A 16332-nucleotide genomic window follows, 5' to 3' on the forward strand; every position below is an offset into this window, starting at 1 on the left:
CAAACATTTATTGTGGAACTGCGATTCCCGGGAGTGCATTCTGATGAAGATCATCAAAGGTAAGTGAATATTTATAATGCTATTCTTGACTAATGTTGACTGCGCAACATGGCAGATATTTATTTTGGCTGGTTTGGGCTCTGAGCACCGTACTCAGATTATGCTTTTTCCGTAAAGTGTTTTTGAAATCTGACACAGCGGTTGCATTAAGGAGAAGTGTATCTGAAGTTCCATGCATAACACTTGAATTTTCATCAACATTTATAATGAGTATTTCTGGGAATTCATGTGCCACTCTGCACAATCACCGCATGTTTTAGAACTACTGAATGTAATGCACCAATGTAAAATGAGATTTTAAATATAAATATGCACTTTATCGAACAAAACATACATGTATTGTGTAACATGAAGTCCTATGAGTGTCATCTGATGAAGATCATCAAAGGTTAGTGATTCATTTTATCTCTATTTGTGCTTTTTGTGACTCCTCTCTTTGGCTGGAAAAATGGCTGGGTTTTTCTGTGGCTTGGTGGTGACCTAACATAATCGTTTATGGAGCTTTCGCTGTAAAGCATTTTTTAAATCAGACACTGTGGCTGGATTAACGATAATTTTAACTTTAAAATTGTGCCTAATACTTATATGTTTGAGAAATTTGATTTATGAGATTTCTGTTGATTTGTATTTGGCACCCTGCAATTTCATTGGCTGTTGGCGAAAATAGGGAAAACACCAATGGGGATGAATTATTTTGCAAGGCACTGTAAAAAGTGGTGGTGTACGGACTGTAGTTGATCCGTGATCCGTACAGATCACCCCCCACGGTTCGGCACGCATGTGAACCGCAAATCAATTGCAAAGTTTAACCATCATCGTGTGAAATACAGTTTTACTGCCTCTGTTACTTTTTAAAGTAATAATTCCCTACATCTCGATGCAGAGTTGCAGTGAAAAGTTAAAGATAAGAGATGCGTGTTGTGTTTTGCTCTGAAGCCTGAAGTTTGATTCAATTTTTTTTAAGCAGTTGTGTTGCAAAAAGCAAAGAATAAAAAAGAGCAGTGACAGCCATGGCTAGCGGAGGAGCTGAAGTACTGGAAAAGCCTCCCTCTTCATTTAAGTCATGTATGGGAGCATTTTGGCTTCACTGTCAAATATGATGACGGAAGAAGGGTGGTGGACAACACCACTACGGTGTGTAGGAGTTGTGCCACAAGAAATATGTATGATCGTGGAAATACATTGAGCATGGCCACACATTTAAAGTATCATCTCCCTAGTGTGTCAGTGACAGGAGACAACTCAGCCAAGATGCAACAACTTCTCCCCGCGGCATTTAAGCAGTCCTTTGCTGCAGAATCAGACTGGACTAAAGCCATCACCACATCTATTGATGTTTATCGCTGCAGACATGAGGCTATATATACTCTGTTGTGGAAAATTAAGGGTTTAAAAATATGGTGAAAGTGCTTGAGCCATGCTATGAAATGCCCCTCACACACCCACTTCAGTATGAAGATCATGCCAGATCTTTATGAACAGGAAAAGATAAATTGTTGAAAAATTATCCAAGGCATCCTCTGTTGCCCTCACCACAGACGGGTGGACCTCCAGGGCAATGGAAAGCTATGTCAGTGTGACTGCTCACTACACCACAGAGGAGTGGGAGATGCGAAGTCCGGTGCTACAGGCACGAGAGTCACACAGTGACAAATCTGTCACAGGTACTGCTCGGAGCAGTAGCAGAGTGGAAGCTAGAGAGGCCCAATAGCAATATCCCAATCACCACAGATAATGCCAAAAACCAAGTAAATGCAGTGATTGAAGCAGGACTGGGGCCACAGATAGCTTGCTTTGCACATGTGATCAATTTAGCATCCCAATGGGGAATCTCAGTGAACCAGATGGACCGCCCTTCTTGGGAGGATCAGGAAGGTGGTTTCCTTTTTCCACCGACGCATAACAGCCGCTCATGTGCTTAAGACCAAGCAAGAAATTCTACAGCTACCAACCCACAAGCTCATACACGATGTCATAACAAGATGGAACTCCACTTATGACATTTTGGAGCGCTATCTTGAGCAGCAGGCAGCTGTATACTCTGCACTGACAGACAAGACCCTGGAAAAAAAGTAAAGACATCGTCACCTTGTCTAACGATGACGTGAAAGTGGCAGAGGAGGTCATCCAGGTGCTCAAACCCCTCAAAACGATTACAACTCTATTGAGCACTGAAACTGCACTGTCTGTGTCCATGATCCTACCTCTGAAAACAAGGATTCTACAATCCATGGCCCCAAGTGAGGACGACGGCACCATCACTAAAGATGTCAAGGCTGCCATTATAGAGAGGACCTGAACCCCAGGTACCCCCCTAATGTACAGGACTACCTTCATAGATCTACTGCACTGGATCCAAGGTTAAAGTCCCTGTCTCACCTAGACCCTGCCCTACACCAGAGGACATACAGTGATCTTTCTTAACACTTGAAGAGGTTTAAAAAGAATGAGAGTGAATTACTTAAATAATAAATATACTGCAGTCTAATCTTAGTCTATGCTATTGCTATAAGAATCATCAATTTTTGATTTGGAATAATAATAATGTTTTTTATTAAATGTTATTATCACAATTATAGTTCTATGAAAAATACTTTGAAGTTATAAGCTCAAGTCTGCTTTGCTTTCTTTTTTTTATGTGGTCACAGGTTATTTTTAATTCACTATTGTTCAAAGGAAGAAGGTATCATTGCCTCATTGCACTTTAATTTAACAGAGTATTGACTGTTTTAAGATTTTTTTTAAACATTGAAAAGTTCCTCGCTTTAAGTGTTCTTTAAGTAATAAATGGAAAGCAAAGTTATATTTGTCTCCCTTTCTTTTTGCTGATCTGAAAAATGAGCCGATTTGTGACTCAAAACCGTGATAAGATCCGAACCGTGAGTTTTATGATCCGTTGCACCACTAGTAAAAAGCATGTTAAACATCCTTCCTCCAATTAAGTTTTTATTTGAGAATTGCCAGAACAATCTGTGATAGCAAAAAATAGGCTTATTCTGTGTCTGGGGAACTGGCCCTAAAAGAAACAACAACAGATATAAGGTTAACTATTTGAACCTTTTAAACCCACCTCTCTCTTTCTCCTGCAGCATGGGGGCACCAGCGACAGCGTACGACGAGAAGAAGGAAACATGCGGGACCGTTTGTCTGAAGTATCTCCTATTCACATTCAACTTCCTCTTCTGGGTGAGTCTGTCTGCCTGCATGTGACTTTCATGCTGGGAGGACATCTCCTCTGAGATATATGGGTTTTTGTATCTTTCTGGTGTCCACAGACCAACACAACACCACCAGGCATTCCATCCCACATTCCCTATCACACAACTATCACACAACACACAACTTCCCAGACCGCTAGACTGAACGGCTAGTCTGCCACACTGTGGGAGATGGCAGCTGTCCTAATACATATCCCAGAAAAGATGTCTGCTAATGCAAACCTAATAATATAGCCCTCCTAGGCTGCTACATATGCTCAAATACATGTTTTCCCCTAAAAACTTGTAACATTACTTATTCTTATCCCTTGTGAAAATATTCTACAGCTGTGTCTCGCTGTCCAGACCTCACTGGTGCAGGAAACTCTCTGATAGCCCAGAATATTTCTTAAAATGTTGCAAGTTCCTTGAAGACCGGCCATGCGTAGCCAATGTGATTTATAGGATATTTATTTTTATCAGGATATTTTCTACCTGCAGGCTGCAATGTTTTTATTTGTTGGCTTTATGTAGGCTATTTTTACATGTTGGAAATGGCAATAGAAATTACTTTTAAGATTTGAATCGTTTTCATTTAAGATTTTGATTAACACCTCATTGATAGGATTTTGATTAACACATCATTGATTTTGAGATATGAAGACTTTATTATAAAATAAATGATAGTGTACTACTAAAATGTGCATATGAAAATCATAACTTGCACGCAGATAAGTAGAAATTGTACGATAACTTGGCACTCCAAATGGAAAAGGTTGCCGACCGCTGGTGTAACCTGTTACCGACAACTTTAGGAGCTTAATGGCGGAATCTTTGAAGAGCAGTGGGAGGAGAAAGGTCGGGAACAGCCTTACAGTATATAAACAACAGCATGACTGACTGTTTGTGTATATTTCACAGACTGACTGTCATTCACATCGAGTGTATAGCCGCCCATCTCCTCTGCTCCCTTCTTAGTGAATGAATGACCTTGCATTACAAGGAGATCAGTAGCTGTGTAAGTGATTGAGTTGGCACGAGGACACGTTTTTTTGGTGCAGTGCTGCAACATCTGCTGATGTACAAGTGTAAATGTAGTATACAGTCTATTTAACCGCTTTTCACCATATTCAAACTGTGGATGGTGATGTATTTTCTAAGTTGATATAGGCCTGTAATGTTGTGTTTAAAGAAGAATACACACCAAGTACTGCCATCTTCATTAACATCATGGGAACAGTTCCACAGTTCTTAATACTGCATAAGGATGATTGCCTATAAGAATTGAAGGTGGCAGTGGTTCATTTGTTTCCCACTGTAGGTGGTGGGCTGCAGCAAGCTATCTGCTTTAGTTTTGAGATGATCGATCTATGTCAAGGGAGGAAGTGGTTTTTACTTATTTGTAGGGCTCACCCCGTTTAGTCGGCTGGTCAATTGTTTGGTCAATAGGCTGTTGGTCGACCGCGATTTCTTTAGTCGGGCAGTAGTGGACTGATCCATTGTGGAGGCCATGGGGATGGCATAGTCCATCAGTCTTAGACGTGCTACTGAAATTGTACAGTTCAAGTCGGAAGTTTACATACACTTAGGTTGGAGTCATTAAAATTTGTTTTGCAACCACGCCACTCATTTCTTGTTCACAACTATAGTTTTGGCAAGTCGGTTAGGACATTTACTTTGTGCATGACACAAGTAAGTTTTCCAACATTTGTTTACAGACAGATTATTTCACTTATAATTCACTGTGTCACAATTCCAGTGTGTCAAAAGTTTACATACACTAAGTTGACTGTGTCTTTAAACAGCTTGGACAGTTCCAGAAAATTATGTCATGGCTTTAGAAGCTTCTGATAGGCTAATTGAGATAATTTAAGTCAATTGGAGGTGTTCCTGTGGATGTATTTCAAGACCTACCTTCAAACTCGGTGCCTCTTTGCTTGACATTGTGGGAAAATCAAAAGAAATCAGCCAAGACCTAAGAAAAACAATTGCAGACCTCCACAAGTCTGGTTCATCCTTGGGAGCAATTTCAAAATGCCTGAAGGTACCACGTTCATCTGTACAAACAATAGTATGCAAGCATAAACACCATGGAATCACGCAACTGTCATACCGCTCAGGAAGGAGAAGCGTTCTGCCTCCTAGAGATGATTGGTGTGAAAAGTGCAAATCAATCCCAGAACAACATCAAAGGACCTTGTGAAGATGCTGGAGGAAACGGGTACAAAAGTATTTATATCCACAGTAAAAGAAGTCCCATATTGATAAAACCTGAAAGGCCTCTCAGCAAGGAAGAAGCCACTGCTCCAAAACCGGCATAAAAAAGCCAGACTACGGTTTGCAACTGCACATGGGGACAAAGATCGTACTTTTTGGAGAAATGTCCTCTGTTCTGATGAAACATAAATAGAACTGTTTGGCCATAATGACCATCGTTATGTTTGGAGGAAAAAGGGGAGGCTTGCAAGCTGAAGAACACTGTCCCAACTGTGAAGCACGGCTTTGGCAGCATCATGTTGTGGGGGTGGTTTGCTGCAGGAGGGACTGGGGCACTTCACAAAATAGATGGCATCATGAGGTAGAACGATTATGTGGATATATTGAAGCAACATCTCAAGACGTTAGTCAGGAAGTTCAAGCTTGGTCGCAAATGGGTCTTCCAAATGGACAATGACCTCAAGCATACTTCCAAAGTTGTGGCAAAATGGCTTAAGGACAACAAAGTCAAGGTGTTGGAGTGGTCATCACAAAGCTCTGACTTCAATTGTATATAAATTTGTGGGCAGAACTGAAAAAGCATGTGCGAGTGAGGAGGCCTACAAACCTGACTCAGTTACACCAGCTCTGTCAGGAGGAATGGGCCAAAATTCGCCCAATTTATTGTGGGAAGCTTGTGGAAGGCTATCCAAAACGTTTGACCCAAGTTAAACAATCTAAAGGCAATGCTACCAAACAGTAATTGAGTGTATGTATACTTCTGACCCACTGGGAATGTGATGCAAGAAATAAAAGCTGAAATAAATAATTTTCTCTAATATTATTCTGCCATTTCACATTCTTAAAATAAAGTGGGCATCCTAAGACAGGGAATTTATACTATGATTAAATGTCAGGAATTGTGAAAAACTGAGTTTAAATGTATTTGGCTAAGGTGTATGTAAACCTCTGACTTCAACTGTGTATGGTTATATTACATAAGAACAACTGTGCAACACTAATAAAAATACTATGTTTTTTTAACAAATGCTCTTTCTCCCCTCGTTGGATAGTGGTTGCTGTCCTCAATTCAGGAACACATTAGTCTTTTGTTGAATTGGTGTCTTTTCCTAGACCATGTTGCATTGTGCATAATAGCAAAGGTAACCAGCATATTGGTGTTAAGAACAATGCGGCGGAGGCAGCAGCAGAATGAGGACATGAGAAAACAGCCCTTGCCTCATTGTCTAAGAAAAGTGAAGAGCGAGGAATTCCCAACTTTATTAGGTCTATAATCAATAGCCTAACTGTTTAATGTGGCTGGTCTTTATAAATCATCAATAAATCTACATAAATAAGACAGATTCTGCTTCTGTTGCCTGTTTGAGTGTTTGGTTAATAGCCTACTGATTCCGTGAGCACCAAGCATCATGCAATGAATGACAAGCTATAACCTGCAGTTATTCTAGCCCCATAGTTATTCTAACATCCCTGTGTTTTCAGAGAAATATCTGCGTTTGACAGGTGTTGCTCACGGTTTGCGCAAGATAACAACTGATTCGATAAATTGAACTATGCTGTGTATAAGCTATATATGAATGGCCTATATGTAGCCTATCAATTCTCAAAGTGAATGCTTTTGTTTGTTTTATGTGCGTATGAATTGAATATTAGCAAATGTACCAGTGAAAAATATTGAGCCTATTTAATGCAACCCTTGCTGTTATTAATAGATCGTTAAGCAGCATACAACTGACCTAAACGTTTGGAAATTATAAGTAAACTTTCTCATCCATAGCCTAAAAGCAATCAAATCAATTGCTGGTTGGACTCCCTCTAGTCATTTGTGTGTCTTAATTATTTAGTTCAAGAGTGTGCTTAAAACATCAGACAAGCTCAGTGAATATAGTTGATTTGATTAAAACACATAGGAGGTCTCAATATATGGAAAAATACACTTTTAAAAATGTTGTGTAGTCGATTGGCAGCCGAGTACTAAACTGTAAACCAATCAAGCATTGCATTGTGTACTATCCATGGTACTATCTCTGCTGAAAACATCTGCCAATCACGTTATCCATGCTCAAGAGTTATCTCCCGCCGACTTCTCAGGTAAAGTATTTTTTATTTGATGGGTTCAAAAAATCAGACATTGAATATCCCTTTGAGTATGGTAAAGTTTTTATTTATTTTATTGAATCCAAAACATACAATATACTTGCAGTGAAGCCACCCAACAACTACAACAACTAGCATGTTAAAGTTATTAATTACACTTTGGAAATTGTGTCAATACACCCAGTCACTAGAAAGATACAAGTGTCTTTCCTAACTCAGTTGCCGGTGAGGAAGGAAACCACTCAGGGATTTCACCAGGCCAATGGTGACTTTAAAACAGTTAGAGTTTTAATGGCTGTGATAGGAGAACTGACAATGGATTAACAAAATTATAGTTACTCCACAATACTAACCTAACTGACAGAGTGGAAAGAAGGAAGCCTCTACAGAATAAAAATATTCTAAAACATGCATCTTGTTTGTTACAAGGCAGTAACGTAATACTGCAAAAAATGTGGCAAAGCAATTAATTGTTTGTCCTGAATACAAAGGGTAATGTTTGGGGCAAATAGAATACAACACATTACAGAGTACCACTTTCCATATCTTCAAGTGTATTGGTAGCTGCATCATATTATAGGTATGGTTGTAAACATTAATTAAGGACTGGGAAATTTTTCAGTATAAAAAATCAAGAAGATGGTGAATGTTCCTGAGTGGCTGAGTTGCAGTTTTGACTAATATCAGATTGAAAATCTATGGCTAGACTTAAAGATGGTTGTCTAGCAATGATCAACAAACAATTTGACAGATCTTGAAGAACTTTCAAAAGAATAATGGGCAAATATTGTACAATCCAGGTGTACAAAGCTCTTTGAGACATACCCAGAAAGACTCACATCTGTAAATGACGAATGTGATTCTAACATGTCTTGATTCAGGGATGTGAATACTTATCTAAATGAGATTTCCATATTTAATTTTCAATAAATTTGCAAAGATTTCTAAAATCATGTTTTCACTTTCATTATTTAATCCATTTTGAATTCAGGCTGTAACACAAAATGTGGAACAAATAAAGGGGTATGAATACTTTCTGAAGGTACTGGGGCTTTATCACTAGCTTGCATGTCATTCAGGGACAAGGACCATTTCAGATATCAGTCTATTCCAAGTAATAATTTAAGACTAAAGAAATCTGCAGGACAAGTAGTGTAAAGCTAATACAGTCATTCATCAAGGCAGGACCGTCTAATTTCATTCATACTGACAAATAAGAAAAAAACCACATTATCCCTGTCAATATTTGGAGTAGGATGATTTCAGGATGTTCATTTTCTAACTCAAACTACATTCCTTTGCTGTCATGGTTTATTGTATTCATTCTTGTCTCACTTTTTTTCTCACATAATCTATTCAGCTCTCATGTGTCCTGCTCCCAGAGATCAACCAAGTACTATTCACTAAGCATGAGCTGATTCGCTCACCTGTGAGGAGAACCATCTGACTGCAATTTGAATTTGCCCTGCCGTCACTATTTAGACATTGGGATGACATGTGCATTTGCATGTTGTCTATTTTCTGGGTTTTGTCTGACACAGTCTAGTGCGTTTAGATTTGAAGAACACCAACTACAGATACACGTACGTGCTTGTTTGAGCATTTCAAAGACTGAATTCAGTTTAACAGATGACAAATAGATGATTTTACTATTGTAACATGCCGTGGTGAGAATTCTATTGTTCCCATCAGGTGCCCAGGTTTTTGCCAAGTGTGTGCAAAGCTGTCATCAAGGGAAAGGGTGGTTACTTTGAAGAATCTCAAATGTAAAATATTTTAGGATTTGTTTAACACTTTTTTTTGGTTACTACATGATGTGTTATTTCATAGTTTTGATGTCTTCACTATTATTCTACAATGTAGACCATACAATGTAGACCAAAAGGAAAACCGTGGAATGAGTAGGTGTGTCCAAACTTTTGACTGGTACTGTATGTTATGGAAAACATGTCTCACACGCAGTCATAGTTAGTAGAATAAGGAATGGGTTGGCAAGATTTTGGCAGCGTCAACTTTTAGAATGTTAGTCGGAAAGTTATTAATTTAAAACACCTAAATATACTCACATTGAGTATGGTTACATGAACACAATAATAGTGCGAATAGTCAGATTATTATAATTTAGATTTAAACATTTACATGCTTTGCCAGCAGAACGATTTCCTTAATCCTGTTTACATGGACACATCTGAAATCAGAAACGTTCTACCAATACGACCATTTTATTTTTGTGAAGAATATTTGATTCTTGAGTTCAGACATGTATACAGTTTGTATGTGAAAACTATTTCTAAAATGCATACTTTCAGTTTTTCTGTACTCACTTCACTTGTGCTAAAAGAAGCTCCCAGTGCTTGTGCTCGAACATACGCAGATCAAATACACCGCTATTACTCTGATTAAGGCATCTACATGTCTTATTAATTTGAAAGATTGCCCACAAAAACACGTTTTAATCAGCACATGCTTACTTCGATTAAGACCGTATGCCGATTTTAAGATAAGCAGAGTGAGGTGTTTACATGACTAACGCCATAACCAGCCTACTGCCATAATCCGTTTAGTATCAAATTATTTGTGTGCATGTAAATGTACTCATTCAATGAACATTTAGTATTTCATAATTAAACAGTAGTTTTCTAGCTGCTTTTTCTTATAATCCTACAGGGTCTTTATCATTCTCTATTCCTTATATTCCAATGCATCCAACATTATGCATGTCCACCATGGTGTTGGGTAGCTGCTATTTGAGGACTCATCTGGTTTAGAAATCAAACTCGGGTTATTGCAGAGCCCATTGTACAACAATTTTTAGAAAATATTTGATTGCATGGTATGCTATATGTATTGGCTAATATGCTTATGCATTTATTTAAACCTCCATTCTAACCAGTGGTGTAAAGATACTTTGAAGTACTACTTAAGTCATTTTTGGGGGTATCTGTACTTTACTCTTTATATTTTTGACAACTTTCACTTCACTACATTCCAAAAGAAAATGATGTACTTTTTACTCCATGCATTTTCTCTGAGATTGAAAAGTACTAAAATCCATGCACTTATCAAGAAAACATCCCTACTGCCTCTGATCTGGTGGACTCCCTTAACACACATGCTTAGTTTGTAAATGATGTCTGAGTGTTGGAGTGTACCTCTGGTTATCCGTAAATAATAAAAACAAGAAAATGGTGCTGTCTGGTTTACTTAAGTATCAAAAGTAAAAAGTATAAATCATTTCAAATTCCTTATATTAAGTATACATAAAACCAAACACTGTTAGATTTGTACTCAAGTCATACTTAAGTGATTTTCTGTTAAGGTATCTTTACTTTTTCTTAAGTATAACAATTGGGTACTTTTTCCACCACTGACTCAAACATGCAGTGCCCCTTCACTTTTTCCACATTTTGTTACATTACAGCCTTATTCTAAAATGGACTAAATAACATTTTGCCCATCAATCTACATACAATACCCCAGCAAAAATAGGTTTTTAGATATTTTTTCAAATGTATAAAAAAATAAAAACTGATCACATTTACGTAAGTATTCAGACCCTTTACTCAGTACTTTGTTGAAGCACCTTTGATTACAGCCGCCTTGGGTATGATGCTACAAGCTTGGCACACCTGTATTTGGGGAGTTTCTCACATTCTTCTCTGCAGATCCTCTCAGGCTCTGTCAGGTTGGATGGGGAGCGTCGCTGCACAGCTTTTTTCACGTCTCCAGAGATGTTCGATCGTGTTCAAGTCTGACCTCAGGCTGGGCCACTCAAGGACATTCAGAAACTTGTCCACTCCTGTGTTGTCTTGGCTGTGTGCTTAGGGTCATTGTCCTGTTTGAAAGGTGATCCTTCATCCCAGTCTGAGGTCCTGAGCACTCTGGATCTCTCTAATTTGCTCCGTTCATCTTTCCCTTGATCCTGACTGCCTCCCAGTCCATGCTGCTGAAAAACATCCCCACAGCATGATGCTGCCACCACCATGCTTCAACATAGAGATGGTGCCAGGTTTTCTCCAGATGTCATGCTTGGCATTCAGGTCAAAGAGTTCAATCTTGGTTTCATCAGACCAGAGAATCTTGTTTCTCATGATCTGATCTCATATGCCTCTTACTGAGGAGGGGCTTCCGTCTGGCCACTCTATAAAGGTCTGATTGGTGGGGTGCTGCAGAGATGGTTCTCCCATCTCCTTGACCAAGGCCCTTCTCCCCCAATTGCTCAGTTTGGCTGGACGGCCAGCTCTGGGACGGTTCTTGGTGGTTCCAAACTTCTTCCATTTAACAATGATGGAGGCCACTGTGTTCTTAGGGACCTTCAATGCTGCAGAAATGTTTTGGTACCCTTCCCCAGTTCTGTGCCTCGACACAATCCTGTCTCGGAGCTCTCCGGACAATTCCTTTGACTTAATAGCTTGGTTTTTGCTCTGATATGCGCTGTCAACTGTGGGACCTGATATCAACATATATATACACTGCTCAAAAAATAAAGGAAACACTAAAATAACACATCCTAGATCTGAATGAATGAAATATTCTTATTCAATACTTTTTTCTTTACATAGTTGAATGTGCTGACAACAAAATCACACACAAATTATCAATGGAAATCAAATTTATCAACCCATGGCGGTCTGGATTTGGAGTCACACTCAAAATTAAAGTGCAAAATCACACTACAGGCTGATCCAACTTTGATGTAATGTCCTTAAAACATGTCAAAATGAGGCACAGTAGTGGGTGTGGCCTCCACGTGCCTGAATGACCTCCCTACAACGCCTGGACATGCTCCTGATGAGGTGGCGGATGGTCTCCTGAGGGATCTCCTCCCAGACCTGGACTAAAGCATCCGCCAACTCCTGGACAGTCTGTGGTGCAACGTAGTGTTGGTGGATGGAGCGAGACATGATGTCTCAGATGTGCTCAATTGGATTCAGGTCTGGGGAACGGGCGGGCCAGTCCATAGCATCACTGCCTTCCTCTTGCAGGAACTACTGACACACTCCAGCCACATGAGGTCTAGCATTGTCTTGCATTAGGAGGAACCCAGGGCCAACCGCACTAGCATATGGTCTCACAAGGGGTCTGAGGATCTCATCTCGGTACCTAATGGCAGTCAGGCTACCTCTGGCGAGCACATGGAGGGCTGTGCGGCCCCCCAAAGAAATGCCACCCCACACCATGACTGACCCACCGCCAAACCGGTCATGCTGGAGGATGTTGCAGGCAGCAGAACGTTCTCTACGGGGTCTCCAGACTCTGTCATGTCTGTCACATGTGCTCAGTGTGAACCTGCTTTCATCTGTGAAGAGCACAGGGCGCCAGTGGCGAATTTGTCAATCTTGGTGTTCTCTGGCAAATTCCCAACATCTTGCACGGTGTTGGGCTGTAAGCACAACCCCCACCTGTGGACGTCGGACCCTCATACCACCCTCATGGAGTCTGTTTCTGACCGTTTGAGCAGACACATGCATATTTGTGGCCTGCTGGAGGTCATTTTGCAGGGCTCTGGCAGTGCTCCTCCTGCTCCTCGTTGCACAAAGGCAGAGGTAGCGGTCCTGCTGCTGGGTTGTTGCCCTCCTACGGCCTCCTCCACGTCTCCTGATGCACTGGCCAGTCTCCTGGTAGCGCCTCCATGCTCTGGACACTATGCTGACAGACACAGCAAACCTTCTTGCCACAGCTCGCATTGATGTGCCATGCTGGATGAGCTGCACTACCTGAGCCACTTGTGTGGGTTGTAGACTCCATCTCATGCTACCACTAGAGTGAAAGCACCGCCAACATTCAAAAGTGACCAAAACATCAGCCAGGAAGCATAGGAACTGAAGTGGTCTGTGGTCACCCCCTGCAGAACCACGCCTTTATTGGGGGTGTCTTGCTAATTGCCTATAATTTCCACCTGTCCATTTGCACAACCGCATGTGCAATTTATTGTCAATCAGTGGTGCGTGGACAGTTTGATTTCACAGAAGTGTGATTGACTTGGAGTTACATTGTGTTGTTTAAGTGTTCCCTTTTATTTTTCTGAGCAGTGTATTATATATGCCAATCATCACGTCATGTCCAGTCAATTGAATTTACCCCAGGTGGACTCCAATCAAGTTGTAAAATCATCTCAAGGATGATCAATGGAAACAGGATGCACCTCAATTTGAGTCTAATATCAAAGGGTCTGAATACTTGTGTAAATAAGGTACATTTTGACAAACCTGTTTTCGCTTTGTCATTATGGGTTATAGTGTGTAGATTGAGGAAAACAACATGTATTTTGATCCATTTTAGAATAAGACTGTAACGTAACAAAATGTGGAAAAAGTAAAGAGGTCTGAATAATTTCCGAATGCTCTGTATATCTGGGTTTCTATGCTAATTATTTGATTGGTTGTTTATTTAATCCTCCAGCTAGTTCCTTGAAATCAGGCAATCATGCCAAAGCATGATTCTTTATTGAATTCACTTACAGAGATAGCTAATGAAACGCTAGCTTCCTGAGCAGGCACATTGACATTTACAGTATTAGCTGGCTAGGCTAGTCTAGTCAACTGTAACATTGGCGAGCTTTCAATTGTTAACACTCCATATGATCAGGACCATTCATATTGCATGCTGCATATTTCAAGTGCACTCGAAAACCGATATTTATCTCATTTCAGTCTTTGGGAACTAACGTTAGATCCTGAAAGCACGTCAGAGGTTGTGTTAACATCTTGGCTGCCTTCATCAAGAGGGGTATGTGCAGGAGTTCTAATTGGTTCCAAGTTTAGCAGTTTGCGAAATAACCTGAAGACTTTTGAGATGTACTTTCTCAAATGTACCTTTTTGCAAGAATTGAAGGTGACAACCAATTTTACAGTAATCATAAAAATATTTAATTGTCGTAGACAGCAGCATACCATTGCTGGCTTGCTTCTGAAGCTAAGCAGGGTTGGTCCTGGTCAGTCCCTGGATGGGAGAACAAATGCTGCTGGAAGTGGTGTTGGAGGGCCAGTAGGAGGCACTCTTTCCTCTGGTCTAAAACATATCCCAATGCCCCAGGGCGATTGGTGACTGCCCTGTGTAGGGTGCCGTCTTCCGGGTGGGACGTTAAACGGGTGTCCTGACTCTCTGAGGTCATTAAAGATCCCATGGCACTTATTGTAAGAGTAGCGGTGTTAACCCCGGTGTCCTGGCTAAATTCCCAATCCAGCCCTCAAACCATCATGGTCACCTAATAATCCCCAGTTTACAATTGGCTCATTCATCCCTCTCGTCTTGAACTATTCCCCAGGTCGTTGCTGTAAATGAGAACGTGTTCTCAGTCAACTTACCTGGTAAAATAACGGTTAAATGAAAAAAATACAAATAACAAATACAAAAACTCAGCTCCTCCCAACTTCACTGTTTTCGGTGTCAGCCCACTACCTACTAGCCTGTGTGTCTAATTCTTCCTCTGTACTTTGTCCTCCCAGCTGGCGGGGGGCGTGGTGATGGCAGTGGGCATCTGGACGCTGGTGGAGAAGAGCGACTACATCAGCCTGCTCTCCTCCGCGACCTACGCCGCCTCCGCCTATATCCTAATCCTTGCCGGGGCCATCGTCATGGTGACTGGAGTGCTGGGCTGCTGCGCCACCTTCAAGGAGCAGAGGAGGCTGCTGAGAGTGGTAAGTGTTGACCCTCAATTTTGCACAGAAGTTTGCATGAACACGCGTTCACGCATTCACTCACACGCACACATGGGTGACACAAGTGGAAACTCTGTCCCAACCAGGACGCAAACTCCCAATCCTCCACACTGTAACACAACATGAAACTGTTCTGCCTGCAGTTATGGAACCCTGACCTGTTCACCGGACGTGCTACCTGTCCCAGACCTTCTGTTTTCAACTCTCTAGAGACAGCAGGAGCAGTAGAGATACTCTTAATGATCGGCTATGAAAAGCCAACCTACATTTACTCCTGAGGTGCTGACTTGCTGCACCCTCAACAACTACTGTGATTATTATTATTTGACGATGCTGGTCATTTATGAACATTTGAACATCTTGGCCTTGTTCTGTTATAATCTCCACCTGGTACAGCCAGAAGAGGACTGGCCTCCCCTCATAGCCTGGTTCCTCTCTAGGTTTCTTCCTAGGTTTTGACCTTTCTAGGGAGTTTTTCCTAGCAACCGTGCTTCTACACCTGCATTGCTTGCTGTTTGGGGTTTTAGGCTGGGATTCTGTACAGCACTTTGAGATATCAGCTGATGTAAGAACGGCTATATAAATATACAATTAATTCTTACATTGAGAGCTCTTTCCCAACAATGTAGTGATTAACTTCTTGCGTCGAGCCATCCCGGATCCGGGATCGTCACTACAGCCTCAATGTCATTACCATAACGCAACGTTAACTATTCATGAAAATCGCAAATGAAATTAAATCAATATGCTAGCTCTCAAGCTTAGCCTTTTGTTAACAACACTGTCGTCTCATATTTTCAAAATATGCTTCTCAACCATAGCAAAACAAGCATTTGTGTAACAATATTGATAGCTAGTGTAGTATTTAGCGTAGCATTTAGCAGGCAACATTTTCACAAAAACCAGAAAAGCATTCAGATAAAATAATTTACCTTTGAAGAACTTCGGATGTTTTCAATGAGAAGACTCTCAGTTAGATAGCAAATGTTCAGTTTTTCCTGAAAGATTATTTGTTTAGGACAAATCGCTCCGTTTTCTGCGTCACGTTTAGCTACGAAAAGAATCCTGTATCCAGGATTGTGTAAATCTATCCGCAAGCT

The 16332-nt window shown here is 40.7% G+C and overlaps 1 protein-coding gene across 1 annotated transcript in view; it reads left to right on the forward strand.

The window, feature by feature from the left end:
• Positions 1-16332, forward strand: part of LOC118393653 (CD151 antigen-like) — a 47132-nt gene that overhangs the window by 4936 nt on the left and 25864 nt on the right. Inside the window, exons 2-3 of the mRNA XM_035786550.2 lie at positions 3150-3246; positions 15020-15211. Of these exons, the coding sequence (XP_035642443.1) occupies positions 3151-3246; positions 15020-15211 (288 nt within the window). The 5' untranslated portion in view covers position 3150. The remainder of the gene's footprint in view (positions 1-3149; positions 3247-15019; positions 15212-16332) is intronic.

Source organism: Oncorhynchus keta, chromosome 14 (genome assembly GCF_023373465.1).
Source record: "Oncorhynchus keta strain PuntledgeMale-10-30-2019 chromosome 14, Oket_V2, whole genome shotgun sequence".
NCBI lineage: Eukaryota > Metazoa > Chordata > Actinopteri > Salmoniformes > Salmonidae > Oncorhynchus > Oncorhynchus keta.